The sequence below is a fragment of the Grammomys surdaster genome, unplaced genomic scaffold (assembly GCF_004785775.1).
Source record: "Grammomys surdaster isolate TR1022 unplaced genomic scaffold, NIH_TR_1.0 279, whole genome shotgun sequence".
Lineage (NCBI taxonomy): Eukaryota > Metazoa > Chordata > Mammalia > Rodentia > Muridae > Grammomys > Grammomys surdaster.
The window spans coordinates 10,662,061-10,673,812 of NW_021604720.1; the positions used below are offsets into that span (position 1 = coordinate 10,662,061).

General features: G+C 47.9%; 1 protein-coding gene across 1 annotated transcript; it reads left to right on the forward strand.

The window, feature by feature from the left end:
* The first annotated feature begins 92 nt into the window (after positions 1–92).
* On the forward strand, positions 93–10,508 carry Calm1 (calmodulin 1). Its single transcript, XM_028777248.1, has 6 exons — positions 93–373; positions 3,061–3,091; positions 4,266–4,409; positions 6,301–6,407; positions 6,797–6,932; positions 7,097–10,508. Exons 1-6 carry the CDS (start codon positions 371–373, stop codon positions 7,123–7,125), a joined length of 450 nt encoding a protein of 149 aa, XP_028633081.1. The 5' UTR covers positions 93–370; the 3' UTR covers positions 7,126–10,508.
* Positions 10,509–11,752: the final 1,244 nt, after the last annotated feature.

Sequence of the window (11,752 nt, forward strand, 5' to 3'; positions counted from 1 at the left end):
CTCAGGTCCCAGCCTCCCCAGTGACCCCTGCCCGCGTACTGGGCCCGCCGCGCCGGGCGCGCCTCGGGGGGCGGGGCCTTGCGGTGAGGTCCGGCTGCCGCAGCGCCGCCCTGCGCGAGGCGGTACTGCCGCGGCGGAGGGATACCGCGCACCGTATATATATCGCGGCACACAGGCTCGCGCTACGGCAGTGGTGCTGGGAGTCTCGTGTCCGTGGTGCCGTTACTCGCAGTCGGGCGGCGGCTGAGGCTCAGCGCACAACGCAGGTAGCGCGTTAGCAGCGGCAGCGGAGGCACCTCGGCGGTCACAGCCCCTGTGCTGGTGCAGCCACCTTCACACCTGCCCCGCTCTTCCTTCCTTCGCTCGCACCATGGTAGGTTGGGATCGGCAGTGGCAGACGTAGCAGCTGCCCAAGCTTTCTTAACAGATTTGTAGTTGAGTCTTGGGGCTCCCCCTTTTCCTGGCTGAGGTTACCCCCCACCCCCACCCCCCCTTTTTTTTGGCCTGGGGTTACCCAGCAGCTGCGGTAAAGGGAGATGTGTTTCGGGTTTGCATCTCCGTTTTGGCTGCCAGGGGACCTCCTTTGAGTTTTGGGCGCCTTTGGGGCTGGACTCTACCGTGGGTTGTGCGCGGGCTGGAGCCGCTGCTACAGCTGCACCGGGCCCTTCCGCATCCACCCCCTCCGCCAGCCCCGCACCCACTGCATCCAGCGCGCCGCACCCGGGCTGCCTGCAGCGCAGTGCCTCGGCCGGGGCCAGCGGGGCGGGGGAGTCGGGCGGGGCAGGCCGCGACGTCCCGGTAGCCAGTCCCCGACCACGGAGAATGAATGGGTCGGGGCGAGCCGGGGCCGTACAGGGTTTGGACCGCGGACTCCGGGGTGTCCTCAGCCACCTTCAGATCCCCCTGACCAACTCAGTCGGGCGTCCTCCCTCGGCTGCGGTCCCCTCCTTCCTCCCGGGGGGCGCGGCGCGGGCGTGAGCTGGGAAGGAAGGAGTCGGGGAAGGGTGGGGTTGGGGGCAGGAAGGCGAAGGCTGGGGGGCGGAGAGGGCGGAAGCGGCCGCCCTGCGCCCGGGCGGGGCCCCCGCAGGGTGGCCGCGCGCGTGGCTGGGCCGTGCAACATCGGTCCCCCCTCCTGGTGCCGCGCGAGGCGGGAGCGATCGCTCGTGTCCGCGGGGAGGCCCCCTTCCCGCGGGAGGTGCTCGGCTCGCGCTAATTGGGGCGGCAGGGCGGGGGAGGAGAGAGTTGGCGCGCTCCTCGGTTTCCATTAGAGACGCAAAGTTTCTGCTGGGGAGGAGGCGGCGGCAGGCTCAGTGCCTGGGGGAGCAGGAGCGGTGGGAGGTGCTGGGGATAGGCAGCACTACGGTCCTGGGGCCCCTTTGGGTCTTCACCATACTGCGGCCCCTCGCCCGGCATGCCCCTTGTCTCACGCTGCTCCCCGGGCCGCAGGGAGATGCCCATCTATCTCTACGTTTCCGCTTTCTCTGTCGCCTCTGGCTTGCCAGATGTGACTATGCGGTTGGCCGTGTGCGTGTGCCGTGGCCCCCTTCTCCCTCGCCAGGCAGAGCTGACATCACCAGCAGCACCTTCTGCCCTGGCAAGGCGGCTAGATCGTTCCCGGCAGGTTCTGGAACGCCTTTGACCCAAAGCCAGAATGACTTGGGGGTGAGGTGGGGGCAATCGTTGTCCCGAAGGTAGAAGCACTTGACAGGCCTCTAGTCAAGAGAATTTTTCCGAGGAGGTGGAACTCCTCTCCCTGGTGATCTGACAGTTTCTCCTACGAGGTGTGGCAGTGCTTCCTGTCGTGGAAGACTGACATGGCGAGCATTACATAAATCGTGGCTCCATTTGCCTTAAAAGTAGCTTCCAGCGATGGATAGAAGGGAAGACCCACTTACAATTTAAAAAATAGAAGTTCTTTCTCTCCCAAGTCGATATACGGCGAGTTGCCACGGAAAAGAAATGAACTCCAGTGCCATCGGATTTCTCTTGAGATTTATTCTGTAACTGGCTTTATTAAAACATATTCTTCTGGTTAGAGGCACAGGTTCAGAGGTGCAGAAAGAAACTAAATAGTAGTGCAATTGCAAATCACCTTTGTGGCCATTTAGTACCTAGAACGTGGAAATACCAAGTATTGGCAATGAGCAGCTTTCCTGTCAATCTTAAGGTGGACAGGATTAATACCAGGAAATGATAATAGTTACTCCTGTACATGAGGAGAGGAGTAACCTATCGCCTCATAATTGTGTTTTCTGTGTGCTTCATTTTTGCAGTTTTGTAACAGTCCTAGGATTCAGTCTTTTTCTAGCTCCAGAATCATAGGATAAATTTGACTGAAAGGCATTAGCCATTGTAAACGGTAGGCTTTTAGCAAATAACTGCCTAATTTAAATGATTGGAAAGCATTTGTTATACTGAAATGAAACCTGGGTGGGTAACCCATTACTGTATATTTTTTCCACATAATTATTTCTCATAAAATGGGTATAAAAGCCTGGTAATCCTACCCAATACCGTTATGTAACGGCGGTGTGGAGATTTTGGAGGGCCCAAGGCTGTGCGCAAGGTGCACTAAAAAGCCTGCCCCTGGACAGGATCCGGCCCCGGCTGCCTGTCCGCGCCATTGGGTTGGGTCTCTTGGATGAAATCAGCATCTGCAGTGTCTATGGCGCAGTAGGTGGCGCTCTTCCTTCTCTGCCTGCTGCTGCAGATGGTGCCGTGGGTACTTCCACCACTAGAGGCGCCATTTCCCACATTGCGACTGACTGGTTTCTTTGCAGTGCTTAGTGCAAACCGCAGGCCAAGCAAGCCGCAGGCCAAAGAAATGAAGCCAGCAGAGGCTGTCACTTTTTTGTCACCCTTTATTGTTAAGCTAGCTTGAACAGTTTTCCTTTATTGTAGTAACTGCTACTAAATGCCAGAGCTAATGAATTCAGAACACTTTTTAAAATACTGATTTGAAAAAAAAAACCCACAATTTTAAAGTATAATTAGGAAAGCTAGGTTATTATCAACCAAACTTGTCTACATTAAATTATGATCTTTTCTTTCCCTGCGTAGGCTGATCAGCTGACTGAAGAACAGATTGCTGGTAAGTTGAAGACTCTGGAGAGTCCCCAGGAAACTGGAACTAGGCTCTGCGTGGTCTTGTGTCTCCCCTCTTATCCCTCCCAGTCTACGATCTCTGGTTTCCTAAGAATTATTAAGCAGCAGCAGTGAGGCCAGGTATTTTAGAGACGACATGACTCGGGTGTGCAGAGCTGCACTGTAGAATGAGAGCCACGGGAACTGCTACTCCAAAATGGACTTTCTAGTTCTCAGCCCACAAACCTTTTAGTAGTCTACCAGGGAAGCTTTTGCTTGCAATCCTAAAACACATGGAAAAGGTAAAGATTGATGCTGTAATAATTGGAGAATGAGACATCAGCTTGGGTGTTGTTTTGACATGGATGCCTTACCATGTAACTCCGGTTATTCTGGGACTTGCTATGTAGACCAGGCTAGTTTTGAACTCACAGAGATCTGTAGTTTGCCTCCAGAGTGCCACCGTGCCCAGCAACTTTACCCTTTTAATGTTTCCACCTTAATGTGTTTAAGGTGCCTCACTGGGGAAGAGCACGTGCTGCTCTTTGCAGAGGACTCGGGTTAGGTTCCCAGGACCCATATGGAGGTTTGCAGTGGTTTATAACTAGTTTCTAGTGGTCTGATGCTGCCCTCTGACCTCTGCAGACAGTAGGTACAAATGTGGTATACATCCAGACACATGGGGATACAGGCAAACACTGTACATGAAATAAATAAGTTTTCTATTTAGGACTTGTGAAAAAATGTCTTGAATGTGACAGAAAGCGTGGTGACTGCTTTGGGAGTGGGTGTGTCTGGTAACCATGTTGCTATGAAGCAAGTTGACTGTGGTTATAAAAGTGCGACATGAAAGGCCTTTCTTTGAAGGGACTTTACTGTAACTGGTAAATCGGCAGTCTCAGATTACACTTAATGACCAATTCGAGTATGTTCAAGCCAGTTTTCTTAAAAAGTAGGATATTGTGACTTTAGTATAGAGCCTGGTCACTAGGACAGTGTTTGCTTTCTGGGCTACTGTGTGTTGGCCAGACCAGCAGGTCTCTTGTGATCATTATTCCCGTAGAGAGGCCAGGTGGTTTCCTGTAACTTGGACAGCTTGTTTTGGCAAGCCTCAGGGAAGTGTGTACCACAACAGTGTTGGGTAAAAACATTGATACTAAAGAGTAAACATCTCTTTTCAGAATTCAAGGAAGCTTTCTCCCTATTCGATAAAGATGGTGACGGCACCATCACAACAAAGGAACTGGGGACTGTCATGCGGTCACTGGGTCAGAACCCCACAGAAGCTGAACTGCAGGATATGATCAACGAAGTGGATGCTGACGGTAAGGGCTGTAGAACTGAGTGAGCCAGTGTTGTCTAATTCAAGTTCAGACTTGTTATGGAATGTTTCTCAGGTCCCTAGAGCAAAGCAGTGTTCGGAGTCGCTTGCTCTGGTTGCCTCAGCCTCCTGACATTAGGATACAGGATTGTGGGCCTGCTGCTTGGGTCTGCTGCTGTCTAGAGCATTTCCTGGATTGGATCACTATTGTTCTTTTCTGCTTACTGAGACCTGCAGCTCCAGTCTTTTATCATCTGCCTGCTGAGGCTGCCAGTCCTGTGGGGGAAGTAAAAACAAGTAGTCAGAGAACCTGCTCCCTAAAGGAGCTGTTGTTTCTCAGCGGAGGAAGAGCCTGAGGGCGGTGGGTGGAGAGGGAGCACCCCTGGACCTTAGCAGTGTCTGAAGACTCTAAGGAATTTGTGGAATCTGAGAAGGGAAGCTGTGTCTACAAGGCTCAGGGCCAGCAAGAGCCAGCAGTTCCCCCATGACACTTGTCTGTTCATCCTCTAGATGACAAGCTTATTGCTCGTTTTTGTCAGTGAACTGGTTTGGAGGCACCCTCTCCCCTAATTGAAAAGTCACATATATCTAGGAAAGATAAGTTTTAAAGGAGCTAGGGAGGTACAGTATGGATCTAAGCTGTACTTTTAGACAGATGCAGCGAAAAGAGCCATTTGGAAAAGTATGACACCACAAAGTGTTGTGATAGATAGACTTTTCTGTGCTTGCTGAAAGACTTGAAAAGATTATACTCATCCTCAATGCTGCTTTTAGTATCTAGTTGATCAACCGTACAGCAACCTGGGTTGGGCCCTTCCTGTTGTATGTAAATCCTGGGAGGCCAGACTCAGTAGGGAGAGTGTATTTGACTATCATATTATATGGAACAGTGGGAGAGGTTGTGTGCCAAAGAATATCTTCTCATCCTTATAGGGAGCACTTAGTTGTTTATTTTGTCTTACACCAGCAGGGGATCTTTGATGCTGCATTCGCTTATATTGGTCTGCCATGTGGGGATCGAAAGCCATCCATAATACACCAGCCTTGGAAGTTACTTGTTGTAAATGTCCCGGTGAAAATGAATTGTAAATAAATACTCGTTTTTTTCCCCCTAATTTTATTTTCATTTATTTGAAGCTAGTGTTAATCTGGGATTTGTCTTTGGCACCGTTTCTTCCTTAGCTTTAGAGGAATCACTGGCAGTATTGGCTGTTGAGTGGATTCCTCTGACAGTTGTTTGAACATTAATGATCCGAAACTGAAAATGGCTTCTGAGCCTTTTTTTTTCCTTCATGAAACATGAAGATGCCGAGTTGGGGGTTTAGAAGTAAGAGTAAGTGCTTAGCGGATGAGAGGCTTTGGGTTCAATCCCCAGTACTAAGAAAGGCCATGTTGAGTAGGGACGTGGCTAGGAAGCCTACAGAATAGGACTGGAAGTACACCTGGAGAAGACTGGGGAGACCGGCCAGGGTGTAACACGGTGTTTTCTTCCCTCGTCTTTTCCCTCTAAAGCATTTTGTCCATCACCAGGGCATTACTAGTCAGGCCTGAGTATGCTCCCGGGCAGGCAATTGCATGCATGCTTCTTCCTTTCTCTTTTGACCTGCCTAGTCAATTTTCATAGTGGAGAATTCAGGTGTGCAGCTTCCTTTGCACCTGTAAGTGCTGTGGACACCGCCTAGTAGTGGAGTCACGTGACGTTTGTTGCTCTATGAGGTGTTGAACATTTTGGCTACAGAAGGTCAACCTAAGAAAAACAGTAGTTTATCATTCTGCTTACCACTTGAGTCCTACCAAATGCCGGAACATTCCATACCGTGTTCTAAGATTACTACTGCACAGGAGTGTCAGTGTGATGATGGTCCAACATGAACTCTTCCTTTTTTTAATTACAGGGAATGGCACCATTGACTTCCCAGAGTTCTTGACTATGATGGCTAGAAAAATGAAAGACACAGATAGTGAAGAAGAAATCCGTGAGGCATTCCGAGTCTTTGACAAGGTAATCTTGCACACTTGCCTTGGAGAGATACATCTCATGGTGCCCTGTGCTGTCGCTGCTGAAAGTTGTACCTGTTGGTTGGTTAGAGTTGGCTTGAGTGTCTGACCCTCTAATCTGACTCCTGTAAGTGACAGTATTTACCTGGCTGAAGTGAGGGCCAGCAGAGAGGAACACTAAATTTACTGTCCCTGTCTTTGTTATGTTCAGTGTCTATGTGCATTTGAAAAACCCTCTGCATTCTGTTTTTGACAACTGGTGGGGTCTGGGGACGTGGGAGGGTTGATGTGCAGAGTTGTCAGGAACTCTGTGAGGAAGAGTAAGTTCATTCAGAGAGTTGCTCTCCTAAGACTCATCCACCATTGCCGTGTAATGTCACTGCCTGTCCACAGGATGGGAATGGCTACATCAGTGCAGCAGAACTGCGCCACGTCATGACGAACTTAGGAGAGAAGCTAACAGATGAAGAAGTCGATGAAATGATCAGAGAGGCAGACATCGATGGGGACGGACAAGTCAACTATGAAGGTAAAGGCTAAGCTAATCTTGAGCCTGGCTTTCAGTAGCCTTCGGGCCTGTTAGTCAGCTTAGCAGCTGCTGTGGATGGTCACCAGTCGTGTTGTACACAGTAGATGTGTTCATTACAGCTTCTCTTGAAGATACTGAAACGTTACGATTATTTGTCTTTTCAGAATTCGTACAGATGATGACTGCAAAATGAAGACCTACTTTCAACTACTTTTCCCCCTCTAGAAGAATCAAATTGAAATCTTTTACTTACCTCTTACAAAAAAAAAAAAAAAAAAGAAAGAAAAAAGTTCATTTCTTCATTCTGTTTGTATCTAGCAAAATTGAATGTCAAAAGTACCTTCTGTCCACACACAAGACCTGCATGTATTGGTTGGTGGTCCTGCCCCCTAAAGATCAAGCCCCCTACATCAGTTTTACAGTATAAATACTCGTACTACCTTATAAGGAAGCACTTAGTGGACTCCTTAAAGTTCCATTTGCTAATGATTAATACACTGTTTGGGCTGGCCAGTTTCTCATGCATGCGGCTTGATGAGTGAGCACAGTCAGGCATTTGTATTAAAACCGAAAAATGGAAAAAACAAATTCAAAATCTCAGATGGCTTCTAGTTCAATCTGTTGAGATAAATTGTCAGCAGCCAGTTCACTGCAAGCAAACATTTAAAATTGGTTTACCTCAGGATGATGTGCAGAAAATGGGTAAAGGCTAAACTCTGAGACACAGACCTAGAAGTAGGACAGTCCTCTTGAAGTGCCCCAATCCCATGGTGACAGTGACACCCTGGTGGCGAGCCCGAGTGCGATGGTTCACTGCTGTGCGCTTGCACTGGAGTGACATGAACCACAAGGCTGTCCCCGAATCACACACATTTTATTAGAAATGTTTGCTAAGGGAGCATCTTTGGACTCTCTGTTCTAAAACCTTGTGAACCGTGACTCGGAGCCCGCAGAGCAGGCTGTGTCAGTGGACTTGAGCACACCATCAACATTGCTGTTCAGGAAATTATAATTTACGTCCATTCCAAGTTGTAAATGCTAGTCTTTTATTTTTTTTTTTCCAATAAAAAGACCATTAACTTAAAAGTGGTGTTAAATGCTTTGTAAAGCTGAGATTGGAAGGGGACAGGCCAAGGCCGTTGGAGGGGAGGTCAGTATACACAGAAACACCCACCATCCAGTGCAAGCTGGATTTCCCGCCATGTTCTCTAGCATCAACTGAAGCCAGACAGATCCGGAGTTCTTTGTCATCTATGAGGACGTAAGTCTAGTTGTCTTGTGTGTGTGCATACTCGAATCATGGTCGGTTGATGTTCAGAGGAGAGCCCTAGTGAGGGAAGGCCCCTTGAGCATGCAGTTAGGATGTCTTGGCTGTGCTGTTGCTGACCTGTTGTAACTACAGGAGGCCATCTGTGCAGGAGACATGATTAGTGTGTAATCCTATACTCACTGTGTATGGTGGAAGCAGGCTGGTCAAAGACACTACCTTTAATTCAGTTTGTAATTTACGGTTATACTTAACTTTAGCCTTTATACTTTATTATTATTATTATTTAAGTTAACTGCTTTTTTTTCCCCCTGTAAGTAGAGTTAATGCTTAACACTGGCTTAAAAGCAAAGAAACAAAACAATATCCCAGAAAGAATTTCCTGTCTAATTACAAACCTGTAACCAAAACGTAGACATGCTGGTACTGGGCCCTTCCAAGGCACTGGTCCGTTTAAAAAGCCCCCCTTAGAAGTGTGTTGCATTTAAAACAAGGGCCTTGTACATTTTTTCAGGGTGTTTTCAGGTGATTAGCAAGGGGCTTTGGCTTCCAAATTCGGGGGTAGCAGAGAGCTGGCAGGCTTCTGTTCTGGCAAGGCAATGAGAAACCCTTGGCAACTACATGGGTGCACTTGGGGCTAACCTGTAGACCCCTGGTTGCTCCCTCTCCTGCTCCCTGTCTTTCTGGCATTTTGTAGCTCCTTAGAATGTTTTTCTTTTCTGCCAGAGGGATGGGTCAGAGCCGTGGAGGGGAAGACATTGCCTGAGCACTTCTGCTCATCCTTGGACTGGGTGGTTGGCAGACATTTTGGTGTGCTCGCTGTAAGTTGACTTTAGTATCTGGATTGTTGGGTTTTCCCTTCTGGTAGAGAGGAGGACTGAGGGTTCCAGGTGTGAGGAAGTGAATGAATGGCGGTGGATCTGTCTTGTAAGAGGATTGATTAAATCACCAGTCAATGACCCAGACTCAGACTTGTCTGTAACCTCTTGGTCGTTTCAAAGATGGTTGGAGGTGACTTTAAAAATTTACCTCCTATCTGTTACCTTTTACCAAGTCTGTAGAAGCTGGGTAGACATTTAGCCGCCCCAGAGCCTGTCCTAAAAGATTACCTTCGAAACAGGATTCTTGTGTGGCCAGGAATCCTGCTTGGGAACCAGAAACCCTAACCCCCCAGGGAATGTGAAGCTGGGGTTTGGAACTGTAGGAGGCAGAGTCCCACCACCTCCTCAGCCTTCTGGCATCGTGGGGAACAACCAGCCCAGGGCTTGGTTTTGGCAGTCTGAGTTCGTGAGGTAGAGTGGGGTGTCAAGGCAGTACCCCTGAAGTCAGCACTTTGTGTAAACCGTCCCTCACTTATAACTACTCTATAAATATATACATATATTTATATAAATATATATATAGGAAGCGACTAGTTAACTGGCATCCTGCTTTAGCCTGAGACTGGCCCTAAGAAACTGCTGAGCCCTTGGCACGCCTCTACACAGTGTGGTTTCTGTCTGTTGGGGGGAGCTGTTGAGCAAGGCAAACATCTTGATAGTTGAGATGGGCTTTAATGTACTGTTGCCAGGGAAGGCTTTTTCTGATTTTTTGACAAATTTTTGCACACTTTAATTGGTGTCTTTGAGCAACTTAAACACATTGAAGATGAGCTATTGTACATATTTTTATATTCTCTTTATAAGTGCATGTCCAACTTGTAACCATATTGTAAGGAATGGCTGTCCAGTAGGCCTAGTGTTACTGTCACATAAGAGGGATAGCATCTATCATTCGCCCCTCAGCATCCTGGGAACTTCTTCTTGAATGAAGACTGTAAATTTGGTCAAGTCAACTCTTAGCTCAGTTATCTTAACCATTTGAATGATTTATTGTGTGTCCTACATATATTTCTCTTTGGCAGCGACCAGAGTTAAACTGATGTGTCTCAGCTGACCCACTCAGCTGGCAGTCACCTACTTTTTTTCTTTTTCAATACCCCTTGAAGTTGTCTAGTAGAAGACAGATTATTTGCTGTCTATCCCTTTGAGTAAGAAATCAGGGATGTGTGCTCTTCCTCTAGACCTACAATGTTCATTAAACACCTATAGCGAGGATGATGGTGGTCCTTCCGTTACTGAAGTCACCCTTCACTGTGGCTGTTTGAAAAGGAGATGTACTTGGATGTTCTGTAAATCTTGAGATAAACTGTTTTGGAGATTTAACCACCTCTCTGATGGGGGACCAACTCTATGGAAATTGTAAATAAGTTTTATTTATAAACCTGGCACTGTATTCAATAAACATTTCTGCAGCCTTTCATCTCTTAACTGTGAACTGTGTAGGTTTGGCTCTCATGGCTTCCAGTCTCCTTTGCGCTATACAAGGCAGACCTTCTTGCTCTCAAGTAGACTACCCCGGGCTATTGGTGAGTGTGTGGAGCTAGAGATGGTAGGGACAACAGCACCTAAGTAGTTATTCCAGCATTAAGTAGTTTGGGGGGTTACCCAGACTCAGATTAAAATCACTTTGACTTTCAGAAATGTGTTTTTAAGCTGGCTGTGGTGAAGCAGAGACAAATGGGTCTCTTGAGTTAAGGTTAGCCTGGTCTGCTGGAGTTCCAAGTCAGCTACATATGGAGACTCAGAACAAATAACAAAAAGAAATGTTAAGATGAACATTTTAGGTGGCCGGGTGGAAGTATAGTTCACTTGGTAGAGTTCTTGTTTACCATACATGAAGTCCTGGGTTTTTTATTTGGCACCGGGTATCATAAGCTGGATGTGATGACACACACGTGTAATCTCAACACTTTGAACATTGGAGAGGTAGAGGCAGGAGGATCAGAAAGTCAAGACCATCCGCAGCTCCACAGTGCTGTCCCAGAACCTTGTTTGTATCCTGTCTTCAGAGAGATCTTACCTAAACTCCCACCCCTAATTACTTTCCTATTCTTCAATGATGCAGGATGCAGGGAGGGCTGGAAAGGGAGGGGGATCACAATAAGCCCCTTCTTGGCCAGAAGAAAGCTTTATCTTTAGAGCCCCTCCTGTGCATACAAACCCTGGGACTACAGGGTTGTAGACCTTGAGGAGATTCACCCTGGGATGTTAGGGCTGTGCTCAGACTTGTCCCTGGGTAGCCTTGGGCAGGTTCCCTACCATCTAGGCCTGAAATTAAGATTAGTCCAGTACTGTGTTGGCTTTCTGGGATTCTGCCCAAACTGGATTGACATCGTTGCTTGATGTCTAAATCAAGATTGAAGCCTAAAGAATGAGAAGTCCCTTAGGAGTTGCTTGTCCTTTGAGATGACAATGGGACGTCAACATTCTCAGCTCTGGTAGAATGGAGGCCAAGCTTACTGTCAGGACCATGAAAGCTAGGAAAGTGGGTAAGTGGGTTCCATTATCCCAGAAGAGAAACAGAGCCACCACTGGGCCTGTAAGAGGCTGCGTCCAACTGACCCTGCATTTGGTTTGTCAGTGGCTCTAGTAGGTAAACACTAAAAAGCGCACACACACACACACACACACACACACACACACACACGATGCCAATCTCAACTGAACTGTCT

Coding starts and splice junctions, on each gene's coding strand:
- Calm1 (XM_028777248.1), top strand. Junction 3,092..4,265: donor GACTGAAGAACAGATTGCTG/GTAAGTTGAAGA, acceptor ATCTCTTTTCAG/AATTCAAGGAAGCTTTCTCC. Junction 6,933..7,096: donor CGGACAAGTCAACTATGAAG/GTAAAGGCTAAG, acceptor TTGTCTTTTCAG/AATTCGTACAGATGATGACT.